The 22670-nt window shown below is 41.7% G+C and overlaps 2 protein-coding genes across 3 annotated transcripts; one reads left to right on the forward strand and one right to left on the reverse strand.

The window, feature by feature from the left end:
* Positions 1 to 15185: 15185 nt before the first annotated feature.
* LOC122325548 (uncharacterized protein C2orf81 homolog) lies at positions 15186 to 18532 on the reverse strand. Of its 2 annotated transcripts, none has more exons than XM_043220588.1 (4): positions 18391 to 18532; positions 17514 to 17769; positions 15946 to 16143; positions 15186 to 15492 (listed from the first exon to the last, which is right to left on the reverse strand). In XM_043220588.1, the coding sequence occupies exons 2-4, from the start codon at positions 17760 to 17762 to the stop codon at positions 15487 to 15489; spliced, it is 453 nt and encodes a 150-aa protein (XP_043076523.1). In that variant the 5' UTR covers positions 17763 to 17769; positions 18391 to 18532; the 3' UTR covers positions 15186 to 15486. The 2 variants fall into 2 exon arrangements, with proteins under 2 accessions (XP_043076523.1, XP_043076522.1); XM_043220587.1 differs by lacking the exon at positions 15186 to 15492 and adding an exon at positions 15703 to 15864 and having other exon boundaries at positions 18391 to 18531.
* LOC122324847 lies at positions 18441 to 22444 on the forward strand. The gene is made up of 5 exons (XM_043219543.1): positions 18441 to 18561; positions 19707 to 19878; positions 19962 to 21283; positions 21357 to 21496; positions 22328 to 22444. Exons 3-5 carry the CDS (start codon positions 20365 to 20367, stop codon positions 22442 to 22444), a joined length of 1176 nt encoding a protein of 391 aa, XP_043075478.1. The 5' UTR covers positions 18441 to 18561; positions 19707 to 19878; positions 19962 to 20364.
* The last annotated feature ends 226 nt before the right edge of the window (positions 22445 to 22670 follow it).

Below are 22670 nucleotides of genomic sequence, written 5' to 3' on the forward strand. Positions count from 1 at the left end.
AAATCTTAGCGTTTTTTCTCATTGTTATTCAGCGGCGCTTGCACTCGAGCGTTTGACATTTATTACGGCGAGATGGAGAGGGAAGGGGTGAAGGCCCGCGGATGACAGGGAACAGATGGTTTAGCGCACAGGAGTCTCTGCCCGAGGACACCAGCTCTTAATGACAGATGTACATCCAGACAGTCGACGTAAATCTCAAAGAGAAGACGCGGGAATACGAGAGCGCCGTGCTTTCTGCCTCTTGCTGCATCTGTAAATACGGTATAAGAGATTTATATGCAGAGCCGTGGGATCTGAAAAAGTGTGGGGACACGTTATAAAACTTATGAGCCGGCTCATGAATATTAATTAGATGATGTGACGCACCCCATAGCTGCATTTAAGCGATTCGCTGACATCAGAATAAATGGTTTCATTGAGATTAATTGGAATCGCGCGATGAAAAAATGTGTTTTGCAAATGAACTCTTCGTATGTAGAAAAATAGATGCCTGAGTTAGAATATTCTGTAAGTTCATATATGTTTAGAGACAGGGCACTAGGCTTTACAGCCTTTTCTTAGAACTTATATTCTGTCATCTTCACTGGATGTTAATACAAGTTGGTGAATACAAATATAAATAAAAATGTATGGAATACTATGTGAGAAATACTTTCTATAAAATATACCTCCCATCAGGCCAGTCGAGATGCATTATTTGCATCTTCATTAGAAAAGATATGTATAAATTTAGCATTAAATCGCTTCGCTCGCCAATGGATCGTCTACAGCAGTGAATGGGTGCCGTCGAATGAGAGTCCAAACAGCTGATGAATACATCACAATAATAATCCAGACCATCAATTACTGCATAGTCTAAAGAAAATTCTGGCGGCACCCATTTTAATATAATTGAAATGTTAATTTCCACCCTCGAGCTATTTTATATGACTGTAGTCCAATTTTTGAAATACATATTATTTATTATATGGATCATTATGTATGATTATATCGATTTTTTTTTAAGTATTTTTGTAAATTATTTATTATGAAAACGATTATTGTAAAAAAAAAAACCTTCCAGAGCTGATCAAGCACAGAGCAGTCACATATATGTGAACTAGAAATCGTTTGTGCTGTCATCGTTTGCTATTTTTGTTATAAAAACATTTGAAAAAATGCTCGAAGTGCTTTAACTGAACGTTCTCCGTGTAATTAATTGGGTGGCACACATGAAACTAATACTGGAGCTTTGTTAAGGATACAGAGATGGGAAATCTGAATTGTCCTTCTTTTAAATTTTAACAAATGTTTTAATCCAATTTCTTTTCTGTCTGGAAGCCTAACAATGACAGCAGAGCAGCTTTTGGTGTGAATGTGGATTAATGTCCACGCTAAATAAATCTTAAGAGCTTAATGACACAGTTATGCAGATTGTGGAGTGCTGAGACAGTCTGTAAGAATGTTAAGTGGAATAATCCCGCCATGTGGCAGCCTCGGAGAAGTTGAGCTCCAGCCGCTTCCTGCGTGTGAGAATCTTAGGCTGAATGATAGACGTCACGTACTAAAACAATCCAGCTATGAAGTTGCGATCTCGCGTTTCGGTGCGTTTCTCAAACAAAGCTAGCGCTTGACTGTCACACGAAGGAAAGTTGGATAAATGTTTTTTTTTGGAGCTCGACAGACAGTGGTCTTCATCATAATATAGCTTTTTGTTGATATATAAAAAAAACATATTTATAATGACTTTTATATTTTTGGTGGACTGTCCCTTTAAGAGGCGACCAAACAGCTGTAACCTGTTACCACCATTAACTTCCCACCTAATAAAAGACACACTTTAATATTAAGATAAAATATCGAGCCGTCCTCAACTGCGATTGCAGATGGAACAGTGACTGCTGTCACGTTCACATGTTCTCAATATCGCTTCTCTCTCTGCGCTATCTCTCTCTCTTATTTATGAGGCATGATCTTAGATGAATCAGCTTATGTGGAGATGAAGCCTGACTGCGAGTTACACTCCTGGTTAAATCATTAGGCTTGAATGTGTCAGTCACTGTCTATGAACTCTGCAGGGCCTGGTAACCTGAGGTTACTTCATACACAAACTCTCCCGAGACCTTTAATACACCCCCAGCCTCAGGAAGACACATACACCACAGGGAGGGTATCAGGGGAGAGGGGAGACATGTACATAAAACTCAGTGGGAAACAGGCTGTAAAACCACCACTTTAATCTCAAGTCAACGTTAGATGCACAAGGCCTGCGGGTGATAATGTGTTATCGACCAAATGCGATCTGCCCTTCAACCCGACCACGAGTAACTGGGTGTAAAGAGAGAAGAGCAAAAATCAATAGAGCTCATTTCAAAACCCTTTATCATGATAAACTGTTAAAGAAGAAAAGATATGGATGCATTTGAATATTTATAATAGATTTGTGCTACATATAGAAATTTAAATGAACGTATTTGAAATTGTGTTATGTTTCCAAAAATGACAAATGGTAATAAAAATGGTGTTCATGCATGAGATAAAAATAATAAAACATTTAATCAACAGCTGACCAGAATTATGTAGAGCATATTAGTGTTAAAATTCTAAACAAATATGTCTGGGGGTTTTGTAATGTATATCATTTTCCTAGTCATGCCTGTAAAAATGTTTTAAGCAACATATAAATGTTTAGATCCATGTCAAAAACATGGGTGGTATATGAACTGGACAGCAACTTGTTATTTGAAAAGTAGGAAAGTCTACTAAAAGAGGTAGAGCTTCTTCGCATTTGGCTCTCAAACAAGTGCACATCAGGCACATCATTTTGCTGAGAATTCACGTAATGTGTCTCATCACGTTTTACTTCAACTATATATGATCAAATGCAAATTGAATTATGCAATTTAGACTGGATCCAACCCTTTATGAAGACCTGAGATGACGAACACATGAGAAGAGATGATGTTTTGCTGATGTTTTGCTGAAGTTAAATCACAAAGTTTAATTGCAACGTATAATCATTTTAGTTAATATTGTTCACCATCTGTTTGATTGTGTGTGTGTGTGTGTGTGTGTGTGTGTATGTATATGTATATGTATATGTGTGTGTGTATATATATATATATATATATATATATATATATATATATATATATATATATATATATATATATATACATAAATATAAAACAAGCCAAGCATACATATATCCATATAATTTATTTTTTATTTTTATTTTTTAATAAAATTCTGTTCCGATTCCCTAGTCATGGCTAGTTAAACCAATGAACAAAATTTAAAAAAAAAAATCCTATATTTTGTTTTAATAAAAAAATGTTGTTGATGGTTAGTTTTGATGGTTTGTTGACTTTCTCAGTTTTCGATGTCATTTTGGACCCTTTATAAATATAATTTTCCATACAGTTCAGCTTTTCCAGTACCAGAGTAGTGTGTCTGACATCATTAAGGCTGATTATACACTGGGCAACTTTTTGAGTAATTTTGGTTGGGCACTTGGGTAGCTTGAGAGAATGGGTAACAAATCTGGATAATTTAGATCTTAGACTTGGACCCTGTGTCTCACCTGGTTGACCATTTACGGCAACATTGCTGAAAAAGTTGCCCAGAGTATCATCAGCCTAACTCTACAAAATGACCTTTTCTAAGTAGAATTTGCTGTAACTAAGAAACATTTGGTATAATGACTCTCATTACACCAAAAATCTTCAGTTACTAAACTTAAACCCTTCATTTTACGGGTAATACAACGGCATCCAAAAAGTAATAACATTTCTGATGGTTCAGTACATCTCTAATGAAACACAAAGAGACACAGACTTCATTCACTGCGTGCTGATTCTCATTCTCTGCAATGCATACCCGATGCTTTAAGTCACTTCTTGAAACAAACTTCTACGCGATGCATTACGGTACCATCTTGTTTGTATTAAATTACTGATCTAAAAACCTGATTTCAACTTAATATTGCACATCAAAAGGATTTCAGAAAATTAAAACCAGGTCATTTTCAGGGCCCATCTGTCAGTCTGGTCACTGGTAAAGAGTTCAGAACGGGAAAGGATTCGTTTAGAGAATCATTTCCCTTCTGAAATGTCACATCACGCTAAAGTGGTTGCGTTTAAGCTGCTTTTGGAAATTTCCCAAGGTATGTTCAGTGTCAGAGAATAACTGACCCATCTCTGACTCATCTAGTTCCCATTAATACATAATTCCAGATCTGGAAAACCTAGACAAACGGAGAGCTGAGGTTTATGAGGAGTGTATACTGTACGTGGGAGGACAGGCGCTCTTCTTGTTTTAGCAAATGCTCCTCATGGATCAGCTTTGACCCTCTGCTTTGGTCACAGATGTTCTTTCTCTGCGATTCTTGCGGACTGAGAGCCCTGGAGACTTTAATACAATCACAGCACTATTTTAATCTGCTGCTTTGCAGATGGTTGATTAGGAACCTAGTATGTGTCATTCTGCTTTTTTCCACCCGGACGGTTTTTATCTGTGATCTTAATAACCAAGATTCCTTTATTTTCTCTCCCTTATTCTCCGGCTTCCTCCCAGACAGTGTCCTACTTCTTTCTGGAGGATGCTCAAAAAAAAGCTGGCTCTACATCTCCAATCTATTAGAAAAGAGAAGAGACGGCAATTACTTTTCCTCTCTTCCAAGATAAAAAATTAAGTGAATTATCTTCAGTGGTTTTTCAAACAAAACTTCATTCTGTCAAGCTGTTTCAAGTCGCCAAAACTGCTTGAAGGCCTGCTTGAGGGTTAACATCACATCCAGCTGCTCCTCCTGAGGAAGTCCTGACAAAGAAGCTTATTAAAACCTTGTATTTACATTCGGACACTTTCTTGGTGTCATCGTTTAGTGAAGAGTGATTTTGATATATGTGAGTAGGCTTTGAATGTACAATATTCAACTAGAATTTCATGTCTAGTTGAAAACGTTCTAGTGTTCGAGTTGGCCAACAGAAAACTGCTTAGTCGTGGCTTCACTATTCATGGTCACACATTATTTTAAGGTCCAATTCTCAATATTAAACAAACCATTAAATACAACATGAGCCTCAATAAACTCCTCACTTGCTGCTTTTTATTAGTTAGTATAGTAGTTCAAAACAATGTAAAATCACAACAGTGACACTTTAGTCCACTTTACTAACTTTAGGTAACTTTACAATATGCTAACTAATTTTCATTAGATTATCAGTAGACTTTTAGGTTAGGCCAGGGTTAGTAGGATAAGTTGCCATGTACTTAAAGTTACTTATAGTCAGTTGATTGTCTGTTGTTGGAATATTAATACAGAAATATTTAGACAGACAGTCTACTGATACTCTAATAACTAGCTGACATTTGCAAATGTACTTCTAGGGATTAGAACGTCTCAAGAAATGAAGGTTCATCTAACACATTCATCAAACATGGTTTCATTCTGAACTGTTATATTTAAAAAATATGTCTAGTTTTTATTCTAGTTTTTTTATTTGTCTGTAAAAATATAAATATTTGGTCATCTTCAAAGCCGTTCATTAAATATTTGTTATATATATGTATATGAATATCTATAGTAACACAAGTCCCCTTTAATTCTGACAGGGTTGATTCGTTAAACCTCTTTTCTTAAGTAAAAAATAAACAAAAAAATGTGTTTCTTTAACACAGTCCTAAAGTCATTCAGAGCTGCTTGGCAGGGGCATTACAAAGAGGCATTAATTTGTTATGATTACGACCATTAAACGTGAAAAGCTAAAAATTACTATCATGAAAAAAAGCCCTTCCGACAATGTGAGGACAAATCACCTCGGAAGTTCTCAGTGACACAAGTTTGAGCGCCTCGAATGCCAATGTTAACTTTTGATGACGTTCGTTTTCATACCGGCTGCCATTTTGTTTCACTTGGTGTCGTTTAAAACGACGCATCTTTTTTTAAAAGGGCTGAAAGGGCATTTTTCTTATGAATATTTAAGAGTTGATTTGCATAATCTCCAGAATACCAAGACGTGCCCATGACTAAAAATGCTGTGATTTAAATATAATTTATGAATCAGATGATTTATTGTGCATTTTTTATTGCATCTGATTGGTTAGACAACAAACAGCCATAAATCAAATAATGAGTTATTTTTCCCTATTGCTCACTCTTGCCGGGTTTAAATGGATGGTTTATGCATATGTAACATTCAAAACAAACATCACAGCAGATTTATTCTCCAGTGTCTCAGTACAATAAAACAGACAGTCATAATCCTTCAGAAGTCAAGGCGGCGTATCTGACTGATTCAGACTGATTCTGCTCAGCTCATTGTTTTAATATATCGCTGATGTATATTTTTGGTCCGCCAAAGAGTGTCCTGTGCACGCTTTGTATATCTGTCTTTACGACCGCAAATTACCGTCCCGTAACATTTTATGATCCAATAAATATGGGTTATTGGGAGATGAAAGAAGCAGTGTTCCATAAAACAGCTTTACTGTAAGGATGTGCAGATGCCGTTGAAACCTCTAATAAAATCAGCTCTGGACACACTGAACACTCTCCACCTGCTCGTGATTAAGAGAGACTCTGGAGGCACCATCTGCTCTCTGGCTTTCTGACCAGAGCGAGGAGGAAGTGAATGGAAGGATAACAACTGGTGAAGACCTCAAGGGAGCTGTGAAATCCAGTCAGTCTAGTCTGTCTCCCAGTCACTTTAGGGCATTTACACATCCCCGCGCTACCTTGAATCCTTGTCAAGCGGAATATACTGTCAAGCTAGTATTGGGTTTTTGAGCAAAACTGCAGGTTAATGCACTTCTGCCTGACACCTGGAACTTGAGACTGCGGTATCATCTCATAATTCTGGAAAAGTGGAAATATCAATGTGTCCTGGTGTCCCTCAACGCGTTGCTTTTGATAAACATGGTGCCACAAAATTTCTTTCAATCCCAATCTTGAGACCTCAAACAAAGAGCGCACTAGTGCGTATATAAAACATACAGCTGACGCTTGAATGGCTCTCAAGAATGATGGTAGTGCAGGGTCAGAGTGGGAAGACGTTTCTATGTGCAGCAGTTTGCACGCAACAGCAGAAGGCCACTAGAGGTATTTCACATGCTTCTGATGATCATTCATATCTAGCCGATAAATACACTACTTTAGAGACAAGACAGAGAGATGTAGCTGTTATGAAAACTGCACAGCAGCAACGGTTGCTCCCTCCACTATGTTTAAAGTTTATGACCCACGCAACTCTGAAATTTCGGTACCAAAATTATTGCAGAATTTCCCAGTAGTAAATACGACATTAACGGCCTATCGTAAACTCATATTTATGATAATTCTGAACCGGAAGCCTCACCCATAGGCTTACTTCCACAGCCAAAAAGGCGGCTAGATATCATCTCCAAGGAGGTGGGTAAAGATCTGAACTTTGAGTCATAGCATAACGTGATGGTAGTCATTTCAAACAAAGCCTCTGTTCTGTCTTGTTATTCTGTGATAAATGTCACGACAAAGAATGTTAACGCGCTTTCTGTTCATATAATGTAGTTTTACACCTTAACGTGTTTAACAGCAGCCAGCATAACAAACAAACAAGAAAGGTTCATTCTTAAAAGCACTAGAATGACATTTCCGCCATAACATTATATTTCATAAGACAGCTAACTGAGCTGGATGGTTGAAGGAACATTAGAAGCAATTACAAATAAACAGATGTGTGCAAAGGATGCTTTTTCAAGAGAAAATAAAGGTGGTTTTAAATAGTTTCTTCTTTCTTATCTCAGTTTAATATGCAAAGACAAATATTGTAGGTAAGCCGTTGGTGGTTGGCTGTGCTGCTGTCAAAACATTAAGACAGGCGTTTTTCCTTAAGTGTGCTGGTGTTCTAAAGGAAAGAAACTTGGACCGATCTCCTTAATGACTATAGGTTTTGAATTTTTCGTTTTCATTCAGAGTGATAGAAAAAGCTGCATTGCAACAGCTTAATCAATTTTTGGATTTAAATGGTATTCAGGAGAATAGTTTCAGACAAGGTCATAATACTGAAAGAACATGTTAGTACATCTTAAACAATCTGGTAGTGCCTCTTTTAATCATTTATGTTTTATAAATCTTGAACAATCTACCAAGTGAGAGAGTCCACTAGTATTAAGACTTATCTTTTTAAAGTAACTTATGAGTATAATAGCATGTGAAGTGTGTGTCATTTTGCATTGTTTTCTATTTTTCTATGTTTACCTGTTGAATAATTTTGTGCTCTGATTATATTTAAAGAGTATTTTGCTTGAGAAGCAGTTTGGGTTGCGTTTTATGTCCATGAAAAGTCCTACATAAATAAATTGCGTTATTACGTTAGCTTTTTTCTTTTTAGATTGTCAGTTTTGTACTACTTTTACTACTATTTTTGGTAGTTTCCAATCTAACCTTTTATTTAGAAAATGTCAAATCTTCACTGTACTTCAAGTCCATGATCTGATTTACGAAGAAATCAAACATCTGACCACTTTTAGTGTCTCATTCACGTGAAGGTTGCCGAAGAATAGCAGATTTTCACTTTGACAACCTTGACTTGATAAAAGGTTTCGCTGTGGTCTGAGGTGAATAAGGGAAGAATAGAGGCTGTAAACCGCGGCGGGTTTTGTAATAAGCTTCGCTGCGCCATCAGGAACAAAGATCCAAAACAGGTAAATGTCACCATGGAGATAAAAGACAGATATCCAGAATAACTCAAAAGAAGAGTTAGCATGAACACGGACCGAAGATGGGTGACAAAGTATGTTTCTTCACATTGTTCTCTCTCAGTAAGAGTGCAAAAGTCAACACGTGCCTAAAAGACATGAACTTTCTTCAAAATAACTTCTGTTGTGTTGCGCAGAGGAAAGAAATGAATGCAGGTTTGGAACGACGCGACTGTTATTAAATGATGACGAGAGTTTTATTGTTGGGTGAGCTTTAAAAAAAATACTTTCAAATAACATTATACTTCTGCTAAAAATAAAGTCGGTAGGTTTTTGTAACCTCCCAAATAATATTCCAATCACAGTTACATTTTTAAAACCTAAATATTTAACCTGAAAACATAAATGTGACCTCAATCGATCGTGGTCAGTATCAAATCAAAATGTGATTGTTACCATTTGTCATTTACACGTCCGAAGCTGAGCTGTGATCTAAAAACGTTTATTTGATGCCCTTTGAAGCCCCCGCTGAGAGAATCAAAAATGAAACTGATTAAAAAGCGCTTGTAAACTCGCATGTCTGCCAGTTTGATGGGGTAAAATGAGGAAATTGTCTTTTTAAAAGATCCCCGCAGTGCAGAAAAAGGCATTTCCAAACAATTTCAGTCGCGCTGAGGCCTGAGAGTTGAAACGAGTGTAAACCAGCTAGAAAATCAGGTCATGAGAGCGTAATGATCGGAGCGGCGCAGGTATGGCTGAGCGCAGACAGACCTTTAAATAGTCATCAGTATGCCGCTCTTGTTCTTTAGACGTTTTGGAACTTCTTTTTCATTCTTTGGGAGCAGAATAAAGCAGCGGGAGGTCTCGTTGACGTCTTCGGCAAACTTACCTTAATAGGCCCTCTGGCTCTAATTTTACTCTCACAGGAGGAATAAAAGCATTTTGCATTTGCACTTCATTCTTATTTTCGGCAGCCGAAGGCCAAGGAAGACAGGAGCCCGTAAATCAGAGTCTCAATGCTGAGATCACAGTCTACACGAACGTCTTTTTTATGATTTTTACCCAAAATTCGAATCTCACGTCGCCCTTTCCACCGGCGCAGAACCAGCACCAGTCACTCCGCTTATTTTGGCTGGACCTTTTTTTTCCAAGCGTGTAATTTTAGGCCCGTGTGGTAATACTGATACATTCAAATCTATCGGCATAAAGACGGAGGAGCTTCTAGCGGCGATGCCCTTTATTTAGTCCACTTGAACGTCTTCAATCGCTGTAAAGAAAGGCGGGTTATGTTTTTCCAACCCAGTGTTTCCATTTCCAAGAACGTTCCAGTCCCCACAGGCTTTTACTGGCATGAATATTCATGAGCTTACGGCATTCGTACTGATGTTGCTTGTTTTGAGCAAATGTTAAAAGCAAGCTGGTTTCATCTAGAACAAGACAGTTTGTGTCATTCAATCTGGTATAAAACGAGCGTGCAGTTAATAATCGTGAAGTAGTTTTCCTGTAATGTACCTCCTGTAACTGAGGATAGTTTCCATGTTGTCAGTTTAAAAACTCCGTCATGGGTTTGCCAGGAGGGGACTGTTTATGGTTTTGCAGTGACATCTTGTGGTAAACATTATGAATTTTTGTGGTTATTATAGTTAGTTTGATTAAAAGGAGGGAAGAAGAGCCTAAAATACTGAAATATTTACACTGAATAAGGCCTGATAATATTATAGCAAATGTTACTTTTGCCCCATATTGGCCCAAGGGTTCATGAAAAAAAATGTGCTTATTGTCCCTCAATAACATGTCTTAAGCAATAAAATGTCTTAAAAAATTATTATACTGCATAGTTTTTTCATCCTTAATTTTAGAGAATTTTGGGGTCTGTAAGACCGTTTTAGGACAAATACAGTAAAAATACGAAGTATTTTTTTTTACATTTATGAAGTATCATTGCAATTTAAAATAAATGTTTTTAATGTAATGTAACATCCGTGGAAACGGTGATAGATGTTTTCAGGGTTCTTTAAAGCAACTACGACACATGAGCTATTACTGTCACTATTGATCGATGCATCCTCGGTGAAGAAAAGCATAAAGTAAAAGAAAACTCTACATCTGTGCTAAACTGTAAAAGTTTGAAGTTAAAGCAAAAACATAATTACCCACAACATTTACTAACATGATCTGGTCGAATCAGTCGTCGGGTATTTTAATAACGTTTAACGTATTTTACTGCAGTTACCTGAATCAAAAAAATCAAAATGTTCTTTTAATTCGGTATTCTTTTTGCGAGCGTTTTTGATATGTCAGCCTTGGTGAGAAACTGGGAATTTTAGATGAGATCTGAGTATAGCTAAGCAAGGCTTTTGAAACCATTAAGCCAATTTTCTTGTCGTCTGGATTTCTGGGACCGGAACAGCAATAGGCTCCGTCTACAAATGCACATAATTCTTTCAGATGTGTCAAAACAACATAAAAGCACGTATTTTTGCTTTTGGCGCATATACGTTTCACCACACTTCTTAAACCACAGTGTGAGGATGTAATAAATATGATTTTGTTTACTGAATATTCATGAGCCCCTGACGATATTTTTATCTTTTCATAGAAGCCTGTGTATAAAAACACATGAAACCGAAGTGACTTACTTTCCCTGAGTTCAAGTGAGGTTCCCATGACAACTGTTGTTCCTGCTGATTGCATTACTCGTCTACTTTAAGTACACTAGACTAGAGTCAATATCTTGAATGGACACGGACATAGAATTGCTCGTTGAAGGAACACTTCACTTTTTTTGGAAATAGGCTAATTCTCCAACTCATTGAATCCATTTAGACCGGTAGCATCACGTTAAACAAATATCCTTGATTTTTATGCCGGAATGGGAGCATAGTTCCTAATCATATCAGCCTATACAATACAATACAAATACAGAAAAACAAGTTTTAAATAGGAAAAATATTAAAACTCTTTGGTCATTTTTGAACGCAATGCTACTGGTCTAATTGGGTTCAATGATCTATGCTAAGCTACTGTCACGAATGAACGGTCTGAGGCGTGCGGATCCATGTGCAGGCTTTTATTAAACGAAGGCATGGTCATAACAGGCAGGCGTCGAACAGGGCTAACAGATATATAGGAGGTGAGGCAATAACAAAATCCAGAGACAGGCAGAGGTCAGGTCAGGCGGCAAACAATCAGAGAATCAGAATACAGACAGGGTCAAAACCAGAGACAATAATCCACGAACGATATAACTACAATACAACAGGCGAAACAATGCAACCTGCAGTTGAGTGGCTTGCTGCAGTATTTATAGTCCTCTGACAGGAAGTAGCAGCAGAGGGAGTGATCGCAGATCACCCAGAGGTCAGGCTCCCTCTGCTGGCTTGGTGACATAGCCCCCTCCTAGGAGGCGACTCCTGGCGCTCCACAACACAAAACATAACTGTGAGCTTGGGAGGGGGTCCGGGAGGAGTCAGCACACTGAGACCAGGGAGGAAGAGAGCGGTGGGAGGAGCCAGGGTGAAGACGGGAGGAGTCTGGGGCGGGAGGCGATCCAGAGCCCAGCCATGATGGTCAGTGGTGGAGCCGACGGAGGAGGAGCCATGGAGAGGTAACGGTCATCAACCCCATGGAGCCGACCGGCGGCGGCGGAGCAGGTGGTCGGGGAGACTGAGGCGGAGGCGGAGGCGGAGAGCCGAAGAGCCAGGGCGACACAAGCGGCGCTGGAGGTCCTAGGCGATACCGCAGACCCGGCGACTGATGCGGAGGCGGGGGGCGAGAAGGGCGCGGCGGAGCCAGGCGACAGAGGACTGAGGTGGAGCCGGGGAAGGGAGGAGCCTGACAGAGCCGGAGGGATGGAGGGCGAGGCGAAGCTGGAGGAGTGGAATCCTGAGGCGACGGATGGTCGACGACCGACCAAGGCGTAGCCGGAGAGCGATGGAGCCTGGTGAAGCTGGTGGAATGGCGGAGCACGGTAGAGAGGAGGGAGCTAGGAGCCTAAGGAAGCCGGCGGGTCTGGCCGAGGTGGAGTCTGGGACTCGGAGGCGGGACGGTGAAGCGAGGATCCTTCACCACGGCGGCGATGGAGACTGGCAGACCCGTGGCGAGCTCCAGGTGGAGGGAGGAGGATGAGTGCAGGGGCTGCTGGGATCCATTGACGACGTGTAGCAAGGGTGGGAGGGTGGGATAACTTGAGGCTTTGCACGAGGCGCGGGCACTGGAGGCTTTGCACGAGGCGCGGGCACTGGAGGCTTTGCACGAGGCGCGGGCACTGGAGGCTTTGCACGAGGCGCGGGCACTGGAGGCTTTGCACGAGCAGCGCGGGCACTGGAGGCTTTGCACGCAGGCGCGGGCACTGGAGGCTTGGCACGAGCGCAGGCACTGGAGGCTTGGCACGGCGCGCGGGCACTGGAGGCTTGGCACGCAGCGCGGGCACTGGAGGCTTGGCACGAGGCGCGGGCACTGGAGGCTTGGCACGGCGCGGGCACTGGAGGCTTGGCACGCAGGCGCGGGCACTGAAGGCTTGGCACGAGGCGCGGGCACTGGAGGCTTGGCACGAGGCGCGGGCACTGGAGGCTTTGCACGGCAGGCGGCCATGTTGGAAAGCGGCGCAGGGCAGGCGGCCATGTTGGAAAGCGGCGCAGGGCAGGCGGCGACCATCTTGGGAAGCGGCTCTGGGCAGGCGGCGACCATCTTGGGAAGCGGCTCTGGGCAGGCGGCATCCATCTTGGGAAGCGGCTCTGGGCAGGCGGCATCCATCTTGGGAAGCGGCTCTGGGCAGGCGGCATCCATCTTGGGAAGCGGCTCTGGGCAGGCGGCGCATCCATCTTGGGAAGCGGCTCTGGGCAGGCGGCGACCATCTTGGAAGCGGCTCTGGGCAGGCGGCGACCATCTTGGGAAGCGGCTCTGGGCAGGCGGCGACCATCTTGGGAAGCGGCTCTGGGCAGGCGGCATCCATCTTGGGAGCGGCTCTGGGCAGGCGGCATCCATCTTGGGAAGCGGCTCTGGGCAGGCGGCATCCATCTTGGGAAGCGGCTCTGGGCAGGCGGCATCCATCTTGGGAAGCGGCTCTGGGCAGGCGGCATCCATCTTGGGAAGCGGCTCTGGGCAGGCGGCGACCATCTTGGGAAGCGGCTCTGGGCAGGCGGCGACCATCTTGGGAAGCGGCTCTGGGCAGGCGCGACCATCTTGGGAAGCGGCTCTGGGCAGGCGGCATCCATCTTGGGAAGCGGCTCTGGGCAGGCGGCATCCATCTTGGGAAGCGGCTCTGGGCAGGCGGCATCCATCTTGGGAAGCTCTGGGCAGGCGGCATCCATCTTGGGAAGCGGCTCTGGGCAGGCGGCACAGCCATCTTGGGAAGCGGCTCTGGGCAGGCGGCGGGCAGCGGCTCGGGAAGGCGGCCATCTTGGGCAGCGGCTCGGGAAGGCGGCCATCTTGGGCAGCGGCTCGGGAAGGCGGCCATCTTGGGCAGCGGCTCGGGAAGGCGGCCATCTTGGGCAGCGGCTCGGGAAGGCGCGCCATCTTGGGCAGCGGCTCGGGAAGGCGGCCATCTTGGGCAGCGGCTCGGGAAGGCGGCCATCTTGGGCAGCGGCTCGGGAAGGCGGCCATCTTGGGCAGCGGCTCGGGAAAGCGGCCATCTTGGGCAGCGGCTCGGGAAGGCGGCCATCTTGGGCAGCGGCTCGGGAAGGCGGCCATCTTGGGAATAAATGCAGTGTCTTCTTCCTCCATAATACCCAACGTGAGCTGACCCCACAGTCACTAAACCAAACTCAATAAAGTGTGCCAGTGATTCACGTGGACCCTCTCGAACAAGTTGTGTTTTTGAGTGGCTGATTTATTCCCGTGAAAAAAAATTCAATTAGCAAACAGTCCGGTAAATCAGAGAAGTAAGCCAGGTCCAGAAACTCCTGAGTATAATCCTCAAGTGATCGGGTGCCCTGCTTGAGGGTTAGCAAAGACATTGCAAGGTGCATACCTGGCCATGGTTCGGGTGAAAAGCCGCTGGATCCTGGTGTGAGGTTGCATTCTGTCACGAATGAACGGTCTGAGGCGTGCGGATCCATGTGCAGGCTTTTATTAAACGAAGGCATGGTCATAACAGGCAGGCGTCGAACAGGGCTAACAGATATATAGGAGGTGAGGCAATAACAAAATCCAGAGACAGGCAGAGGTCAGGTCAGGCGGCAAACAATCAGAGAATCAGAATACAGACAGGGTCAAAACCAGAGACAATAATCCACGAACGATATAACTACAATACAACAGGCGAAACAATGCAACCTGCAGTTGAGTGGCTTGCTGCAGTATTTATAGTCCTCTGACAGGAAGTAGCAGCAGAGGGAGTGATCGCAGATCACCCAGAGGTCAGGGCTCCCTCTGCTGGCTTGGTGACAGCTACGCTAAAAATGCTATCAGAAGCGCTATCGGAGATTAGCTGAAAAGGTTCCAAAATGGTAAATATTAATATTGAGTGGGTTTGTTCAATTATTCATTAAACTGCAGGTATAAATAACAGACGAGATGTCAAAGATCAATTGGGTCTAATTGTTTATTACTGCCACAACAGTCACAGAAAAATGCAGGCAAGGCATCAGTTTAATCAATACTAAAATAGTACCCTAAGAAATGTCTTGACATTGTGAGCAGGGGGAAGCTCCAGTATGTTACTGGGGCAAGATGACTTTTTTTATAGTATTCCAGCCTTGGTTCACTCTGTTCTGGTCTGTTACCAGCTGTGGCCTAAGGGATACAACATCAGTTCATGGGTTTCTGGAGCTCATGGCATCACTGTCTCCTCACCTCGGGCCCAAACTCTGTTTGATGAGCGAGTGTGTTTTAAGGCTGAAAAAGCCAAATCATTTTTTTTTTTAGTTAAGTGAATTAGGACCAAACCTGGCAAGCAATAGAGGCAATTATACCATAAGAGGAACAGGGATTTGCTTCATTTAAGTTCTTTTGCTTATGTTTGGAGTATCAAGGAAGTCAGATTGTCTTCATTTTTAATGAATAATTCAGTATCATCACTCTATTAGAAATAAGCGGTAGCGGGTGAAGGTGGAGTAGTACCATAATAATCTTTTAAAATGTATTTTTTGTTGATTTAAACATGTTTTCTGTTTCTGATTCGTCTTTCAGTTTTTAGGTTTCAGTCACAACAAGCCTGTCTGGTCCAGCAGTTTTTTCAATTTAGGCTGTTTGGCATTTCATTTAAGCCTAAAATTTAAGAGAGCAAAAACAAAGTCAAATCATGAAGGCAGAGAACGTCACCATGCCTTGAGCGCCACCTTTTCTTACCTTGTGCTGTTCCTGAGCAGAATGAAGCACGGGTACAGACCCTTCGGCCCAAGAATCAGTCGCACAGGGCTGAGGTTCTGGATCCTCTTGCCAAAAGACTTCATGTTCTGGATCGTCCCCTTCATCTCTCCTCAGGAGAAGACATTCTAGCGTCTCCGCCAGGTTATGTTGTGCCCACCACACTGAGAAGGGTATCAACTGGTTGGAGGATAGAAAGTTTGTGTGTGAGCTAAATGAATGCCTCCAAACGTTCCTATTGTAAGTAAGCTGTTATTCACATACTGTTAACAGGGTTTGAAATGAACACCCATCCATTCATTTTTTGGGGGAAGTTTATGCAAGCTGGTCCCACTTGGTGGCCTATTAGGTGGCCTTTACTACCACGTGCTTACATTTAAATTAATCATTTGGTGCAATTCACTTATTGTGCACATACATGTTTCCACATTGTAATTCTATACATAATTACAACTGTAAATCATTTGTGTAATTACACTGTCGGACCCATCCTTACACTTTAACCAACCCTTAATGTTACCCAAACCACCAAAGCTGTCCCTAAACTGTCCTGTATCCTCCTCAATAGCGTGAAAGTGTTATGATATGCAATATGAACACAGTAAGTACACTGTATTTATTTTTTGATGTAAGTACATAGTAGTTAAGGCCACCTTAATATAAAGTGGGAAATAATTAGCTACTGAACTCATGCGACATCATGACATTATCGAGTATAAAAAACAAGTATAAAACGGAGTATAAAAAAACAAAAACCAAGCAAAACCCATCCACAAAGTGCACACATACGTGAAGTCTGGATAGTTTAACTTAGAAACAGAAAGTGTTTATATCAATTCATATAGTTAATCAGTATCACATGAAAAGTGATGTTTTTTTTCTTAAAAATCAGCAGGGTTATAAATGCAATTGATTTTATGCAACAATAAACAAAAAAGTTTTGTTCAAACCTTTTAAAGTTTAAAAAAGAAAAACCTAAAGACCTAAAGAATCAGTTCAGATGCCGTATTGAACTTTACATGGATACAAATAAGGCTGTGAGGGGTTTGCAATGGGCTGTGCTGTAAAAAAAAAAAAAAAGTCCTAGATCATGTAATTGTCAAAACTCACAACTTTCAAAGATGTTTTATGGAGGTTTTGTCTAGTTAAATATATTTTGTCAGCAGAAAAATTGGTGTGTTGTTAAAGAACAGTGCAAACGATGGTACTTCAATCCATCAGAGCTCACTAAAACTAAAATGATAACTGAAATAAAAATGACTACCATGCAGTTATATATAAATTATAAATAAATAATAAAACAGATGACTAAAACTTGAACTGAAATGTAATAAAATATAAACAAAATATTGATTAAAAACTAAAATGGATATCTCACCGATACCAAAATAACACTGATGTCTGGATGATTGCATTCTATTACGTAACCTATCCTATGAATAAATAAATCAGCCAAAAGGTGCATACAAGAATATGGATTGAGTTTATGGAATAAGCCGTTTCTATACAAATAACCATATTACCATTAACCCTGCTCATTTTCTGCTCACCTGTCTTTGTAGATACACCTGATAGCATCTGTCCATCACTCCTTCCATCAGTTCTGCTATGATATCCACCACCACTTCCTCGCCCTCCTCCTGGGAGAGCATGCCGGTCCAGGTGGACTCTGTGAGGCGGCCCGGGACGATGTCCACGCTCTCGACGGGCTGGATCGGGGCCGAAGCAGCATTACCTGGGACAGAATCAGTGCGGCTTCTATCGCCCCGTGATTTGGCAGCTGAGCGACGCATGGTCATCGCCTCCCTTGGAAAAAAGAGAAAGAAAAGTTCATTAAAATAACTATGGTCCCAGCAGAGCAACGGGACAGTCTTTGCTGACTTTTGCAAGAAGCACCGTAAATGCGGATGCTAAAATCCTAGTAGCACAATACAGAATAAACAAAATTATACATTAAGAATAATTGAGTTATTAGCTGTCACACATGGGGAAGTTGTCTTAATACGTTTTTCTCAGTAACTATATCTTTTGACTCCAGATACAGTTCAGATTATTGTTTTCTGTGGTTGTGAAGTTGTGGGGGTCTGAGTTCTGAATAAGTTAGCATGCTAACTTTAGTATAATAATATGGGGAAATGTGTTTGTTAGTAGGCTATCAGTATGCAGGCAAAGAAAATATATACATAGGCTGTTCAAATATAATGTATAAAATGATGGGGGAAGATGTCAGACTTTACTGAAGTGCATACTGAACGCAGTATTTTCCAACACTTTATTGCTCGTTATTCATAATCAATTTTACGAATAGCCTGCACTTCTATTTCAAAAGCAACGACGGAGTCTGCGAAAACATTTCAGACATTTTCACCATTAAACGCTCGACGACATTAAAGCGGAAGAGAAAACATTAAAACATTAAACACTCACACACTCGCGTCCCGCTTCTGTTCCCGGTTGCCAAGCAGCCAGACGCGTCTCGAAGACGCCGGAAACGACGAAACACTGCAGCCATTTTGCAGCAGTTCCAGGACAGCAGGACTAGGCCAGCGGTCTCCGGACAAAGCGTCTAGATAACGCAGAGTTATGTCGGGGAAGACGGTAAGCCGGTGCTTTTGTGCTGCTTTATTCGTTTTAACATTATCATTGAACGCCAGGTGCACAGCAGGGCTTGCTGGAGTGTGTTGATTTGTACGCGAGCTGTACGGAAGCACGGGAATGAAGCGTATTAAACTGTTTTCTTTACAGGTCCTGCAGTAAATGTGTTTGTTTCAAAGCTCCTGCATCTCTTGCAATGCATTCTCTCTCTCTCTCTCTCTCTCTCTCTCTCTCTCTCTCTCTCTCTCTCTCTCTCTCTCGTGCGCGGGTGTAAAGTTACGCAAGTTAACAAAGTAATGTTAATGAAATGAATCAAACACTGAAGTATTTCCTATTTAAACGACTATAGCTAGTTAATGACGGTTTATAACAAACGTGAAAACATGTAAAATGATTTTCACTATTAATATCTATAAAAGTAATTGGATGAAGCGCTGTAATAAGTGAGTAAATAAGTTGTACAAGTTTTAACAAGCCTTGGAAATTAGATAAGACTAGTCATTTCTAATGTGAGTATGTGTGCTCTATATCAAGGATTTTAAAAATGAACTTTAATATTAGAAAGATTTAAACAAAAAAAAAAGTTGAAGTTAAAATAATTATGTATATATAATCTCAATACAGAACCATCTTTAGGGTATTAAAGTATCTGGTGTGACAGACAGACCAGAAAAACTGTTAAACTAAAAATATAACTTTTACTTTTACTTACCTTTATGTTGTTCCAAACCAAGAGGGGGGAGAAACTCTCATTTATCTTTAAAACACAGATAATGTTTTTCATGAGATTTGAATGATGTGTTATTACATTTAAAGTACAACCCTTTATATCTAAACATTGATCGGTGCTCATACGTCCTGTGTACTCTTGCTCTATGTATGTGCATTGATTAATGTTTAAATGTTAATAAAAGCCTAAATGAAATGTTCGTCATCTCTTCAAAAAACTGAGATTGAAACGTTTCAATGTCTATGAATGTTAAGCGTTTATCACTAGTGCTGACCGTTTGAAATAAATAAAAACATTATGGCTTATTGTAATTCGATGACTGAATTTTCATCTTATCTTTAATGGGCGCTCTAATCAGTGCCTGTTTAGAAAACCGAGAAAATGTCATCTTAACTCCGCTCTTACTTTCCTTTGCAAGGGCCATATCACCATTCAAAAAGACAGAAGATTTCCTCAGTTGGAGAGATGCACAAAATGCTGCAACAATTTTCATTGTCCCTTTTGTATGGCCAGTATATTTAAGCCCTGCAGACCAGACAAAGTCAAATTACACTTGAAAAGCCACTGTAAAAAAGCAGTCGTCCATGGAGGTATAAACCGATTTCTTTACACAAATGCGTTTTATCATACGTTACGTGCTGCTAATGTTCATGTTTTTATTTGTTTGTTTAAGACTTCATTATTCACAGATGCGGCCTGGGCTGTAGAGCATCGCTCCATTACCACTGTATGTACTGCCCGACGACCATTCTTAGGAGAGGCGATTTTAAGAACCACTTACAAGTCTGTAAACATAACCCGAATTCAGAATCGGCCTCAAAAACGCTATCGGGCGCCGGTAGGCGGTGACCTCTCCGACGGTTATAAACGCCCCATCAGCCATCAGTACAGCAGAGTCTGCTCCTTCGGTCCCATACACGCCACCGGCCTCCGGTGCAGATAAGACCGGTCTGACGAAAACAGACGCGCCGCCGTCCACCGCAGCAGCAGCAGCAAAGTTTCGCGTGCGCCCTGTAATTAAAAAAAGATGCCCTTCGTGCAATATCCTCATCAATAAAAACAACCTACCAAAGCACATGGAGCGCAAACACGCGGATCGGTCGCTATCGGCCGTCGGTGAGACTTTTCAGCTCACGAGCCAATGCGTAGATGAGGCGAACGGGATTTTCGCGGTTCTCAAAGCGGTAAAAGGCCACGGCGTCCCGCTTCACGTCCGATACCAGACGCCGGGAGACGACAGCGGAGTCCTCTGCGAATCGAACGAGTGCCAGATGAACGTAGACGTGGCGCAGAGGAGCGGCATCGCGTCGTACCAGTGCGTGCACATCGGTGCGGCGAGCTTTTGCGGGTCTTCGGTGGAACGCGTCTCGCTGGAGGAAGGCATTTTGACCGAGATGGTGAGGGGGAAATGGTTCAGCGAGAAAAAGAAAAAAGAATGCCTCGCTCTGCAGGCGCTTGCTGATGGTAGCTGCTCGCCCCTTTCCGTTCACGTTTCGATCGGGATCTCGTCGGCAGAGCGGTTCGTTTCGGTTTTTGAACCCAACGTATCGTCTTACAGCCGTTTAGGCCGCGTCATGGTCGCGTATAACGCTAAATTAGACTCTTGGCACTGTCCTTGTACCAAACTGCGCCGTTCGTGTCTGCACAAATATGTCGCCAAATGGCATTTGTTTCAAACGCAGCAGGAGCTTTTCAGAACTGAGGGAACGCCGTACAGGCCACGTTCGGAAGAAGAGGACATTGCGGACCACAGGCATGGGTATCCACCGAAAGGTCTGGGGTTGAGGTGTATGGTGAGTTACATTCTCCAGAAAAAGAAGATACCTGCCGTTCTTCCTGAAGATATGCGGGTGCCGTCAGCACTCAAAGATTACCCACAACACCTCTGTCCGAATGAGACCGTGTGTCAGGACTGTCCAGGGGAGGTGCTCCTCAGCGATCCTATGCTAATTACACACAACGCCAAAATCCTCACCAACTGGTGCATCATTAAAGGTAGATGATATTCTTTTCAGGCTCGCGTGCTGTTCAGCTGTGTTTTGTAATGTATACTTGTTGTAATTGATAGATGTCGCCACCTACAGCAAGCGGTGCCCGCAGTGTGGGATGTTTTATCGTTATCAAGAGTGGAAAGATCACCTCCATAACTTCAATGATCACATCATCCTTGACATACCCTTATGTTTAACATTGAGAAACCTTTTGCAGGTAATCTTCAGATTAATTACGTGGACGGAATTTTTCCTCTTGTGTTATTAATTTATTCTGATAAACGAGCAGCTGCAGCCTATAACCTTTAAGTAGTTTGGCATCATCTTTTCATTATTATTTCTTTTAAAATCAATTATAGCATCAATTATAATCAGTAATTCTATCATTTTATTCCAATACCAGATCTGTTTTTTACGTGAATACATCGCATAATTAAATTGAAACTTTGTTGAAAAGTATTTAAAAGCTTCTCAGAATAATATGAACACAGCATGACAATACTCTTGTAAAAAAATCAATAAATGAAAAAGAAGTACACTTCATTCTTCAAATGAGCACTTTATGTATTCTTCAGATTATTAAAAACTCCTTTAAAGTTATACTTTGAAAAGAGTTCACTTTCATGACTTTCCTAACACACTCAAGTACAGTAATAATATCAAATTAGGAGTTTTAATTACATTTTAGATCACTGGTTTGATCATGCACAAAAATTACATTTGAACCTCGAGCAACATACAAGTTATTTGATACCATTTGGCACTACACTTTAACACGGTTACAAAGACAACAGAGAATTATAGTGAAATTACATATAAGGAAGGACTTAGAGAGTGGGTCGAAAGGGCACTTTCAACTTTATCTTGCATTTAATATAAAATGTAACTGATACATTTTCATGTAACTGTAAATAACATGCAGCCGGTTATCTGAAAATATCACAATCAATTCACACTCATGAATGCTCTTGTCAAATGCTATTTTTAAAAGTTAAATGTTGAAAAAAAATTTTGTGGGGGGTGTCGCCATCAACACATTTTTTTCTAGGTCCATACTTCAATGAGCAGGGCAGTTGAGTTTTTACGGCTTACCAGGAGTGGAGTTTCCACCTCCAGACACAATGCTGGATGCTTATTTGCAGTTCGAAGCCCTGACAGATCATGACTATAAGTATTCATGCCCCTCGTGTGGCGATCACCCTCCGGTGGTTATCATGGGCGTACACAAACACGCTGCTTCTTCATTATCAGGTATACAAACTGTAATGCCAGTTTAACCCTTTGATGTTTTTTTTTTTGACATGTCATTTGTCTTCATAGTAAAATGCTCGTGCTTTGTTTTCAGAAAATGACATCGAAAAACCTCCAGAGAGCTTTAAAGGGAGGTCAGT

Source organism: Puntigrus tetrazona, chromosome 20, assembly GCF_018831695.1.
Source record: "Puntigrus tetrazona isolate hp1 chromosome 20, ASM1883169v1, whole genome shotgun sequence".
NCBI lineage: Eukaryota > Metazoa > Chordata > Actinopteri > Cypriniformes > Cyprinidae > Puntigrus > Puntigrus tetrazona.

Excerpts from the sequence above, each read along its gene's own strand:
- LOC122325548 (XM_043220588.1), bottom strand. The coding sequence starts at position 17,762 with ATGACCATGCGTCGCTCAGCTGCCAAATCACGGGGCGATAGAAGCCGC. Across the intron at positions 16,144-17,513 it reads AGGTGTATCTACAAAGACAG|TTGATACCCTTCTCAGTGTG; the intron begins GTGAGCAGAAAA and ends TCCTCCAACCAG.
- LOC122324847 (XM_043219543.1), top strand. The coding sequence starts at position 20,365 with ATGGAGCGCAAACACGCGGATCGGTCGCTATCGGCCGTCGGTGAGACT. Across the intron at positions 21,284-21,356 it reads CAACTGGTGCATCATTAAAG|ATGTCGCCACCTACAGCAAG; the intron begins GTAGATGATATT and ends TGTAATTGATAG. Across the intron at positions 21,497-22,327 it reads CATTGAGAAACCTTTTGCAG|GTCCATACTTCAATGAGCAG; the intron begins GTAATCTTCAGA and ends ATTTTTTTCTAG.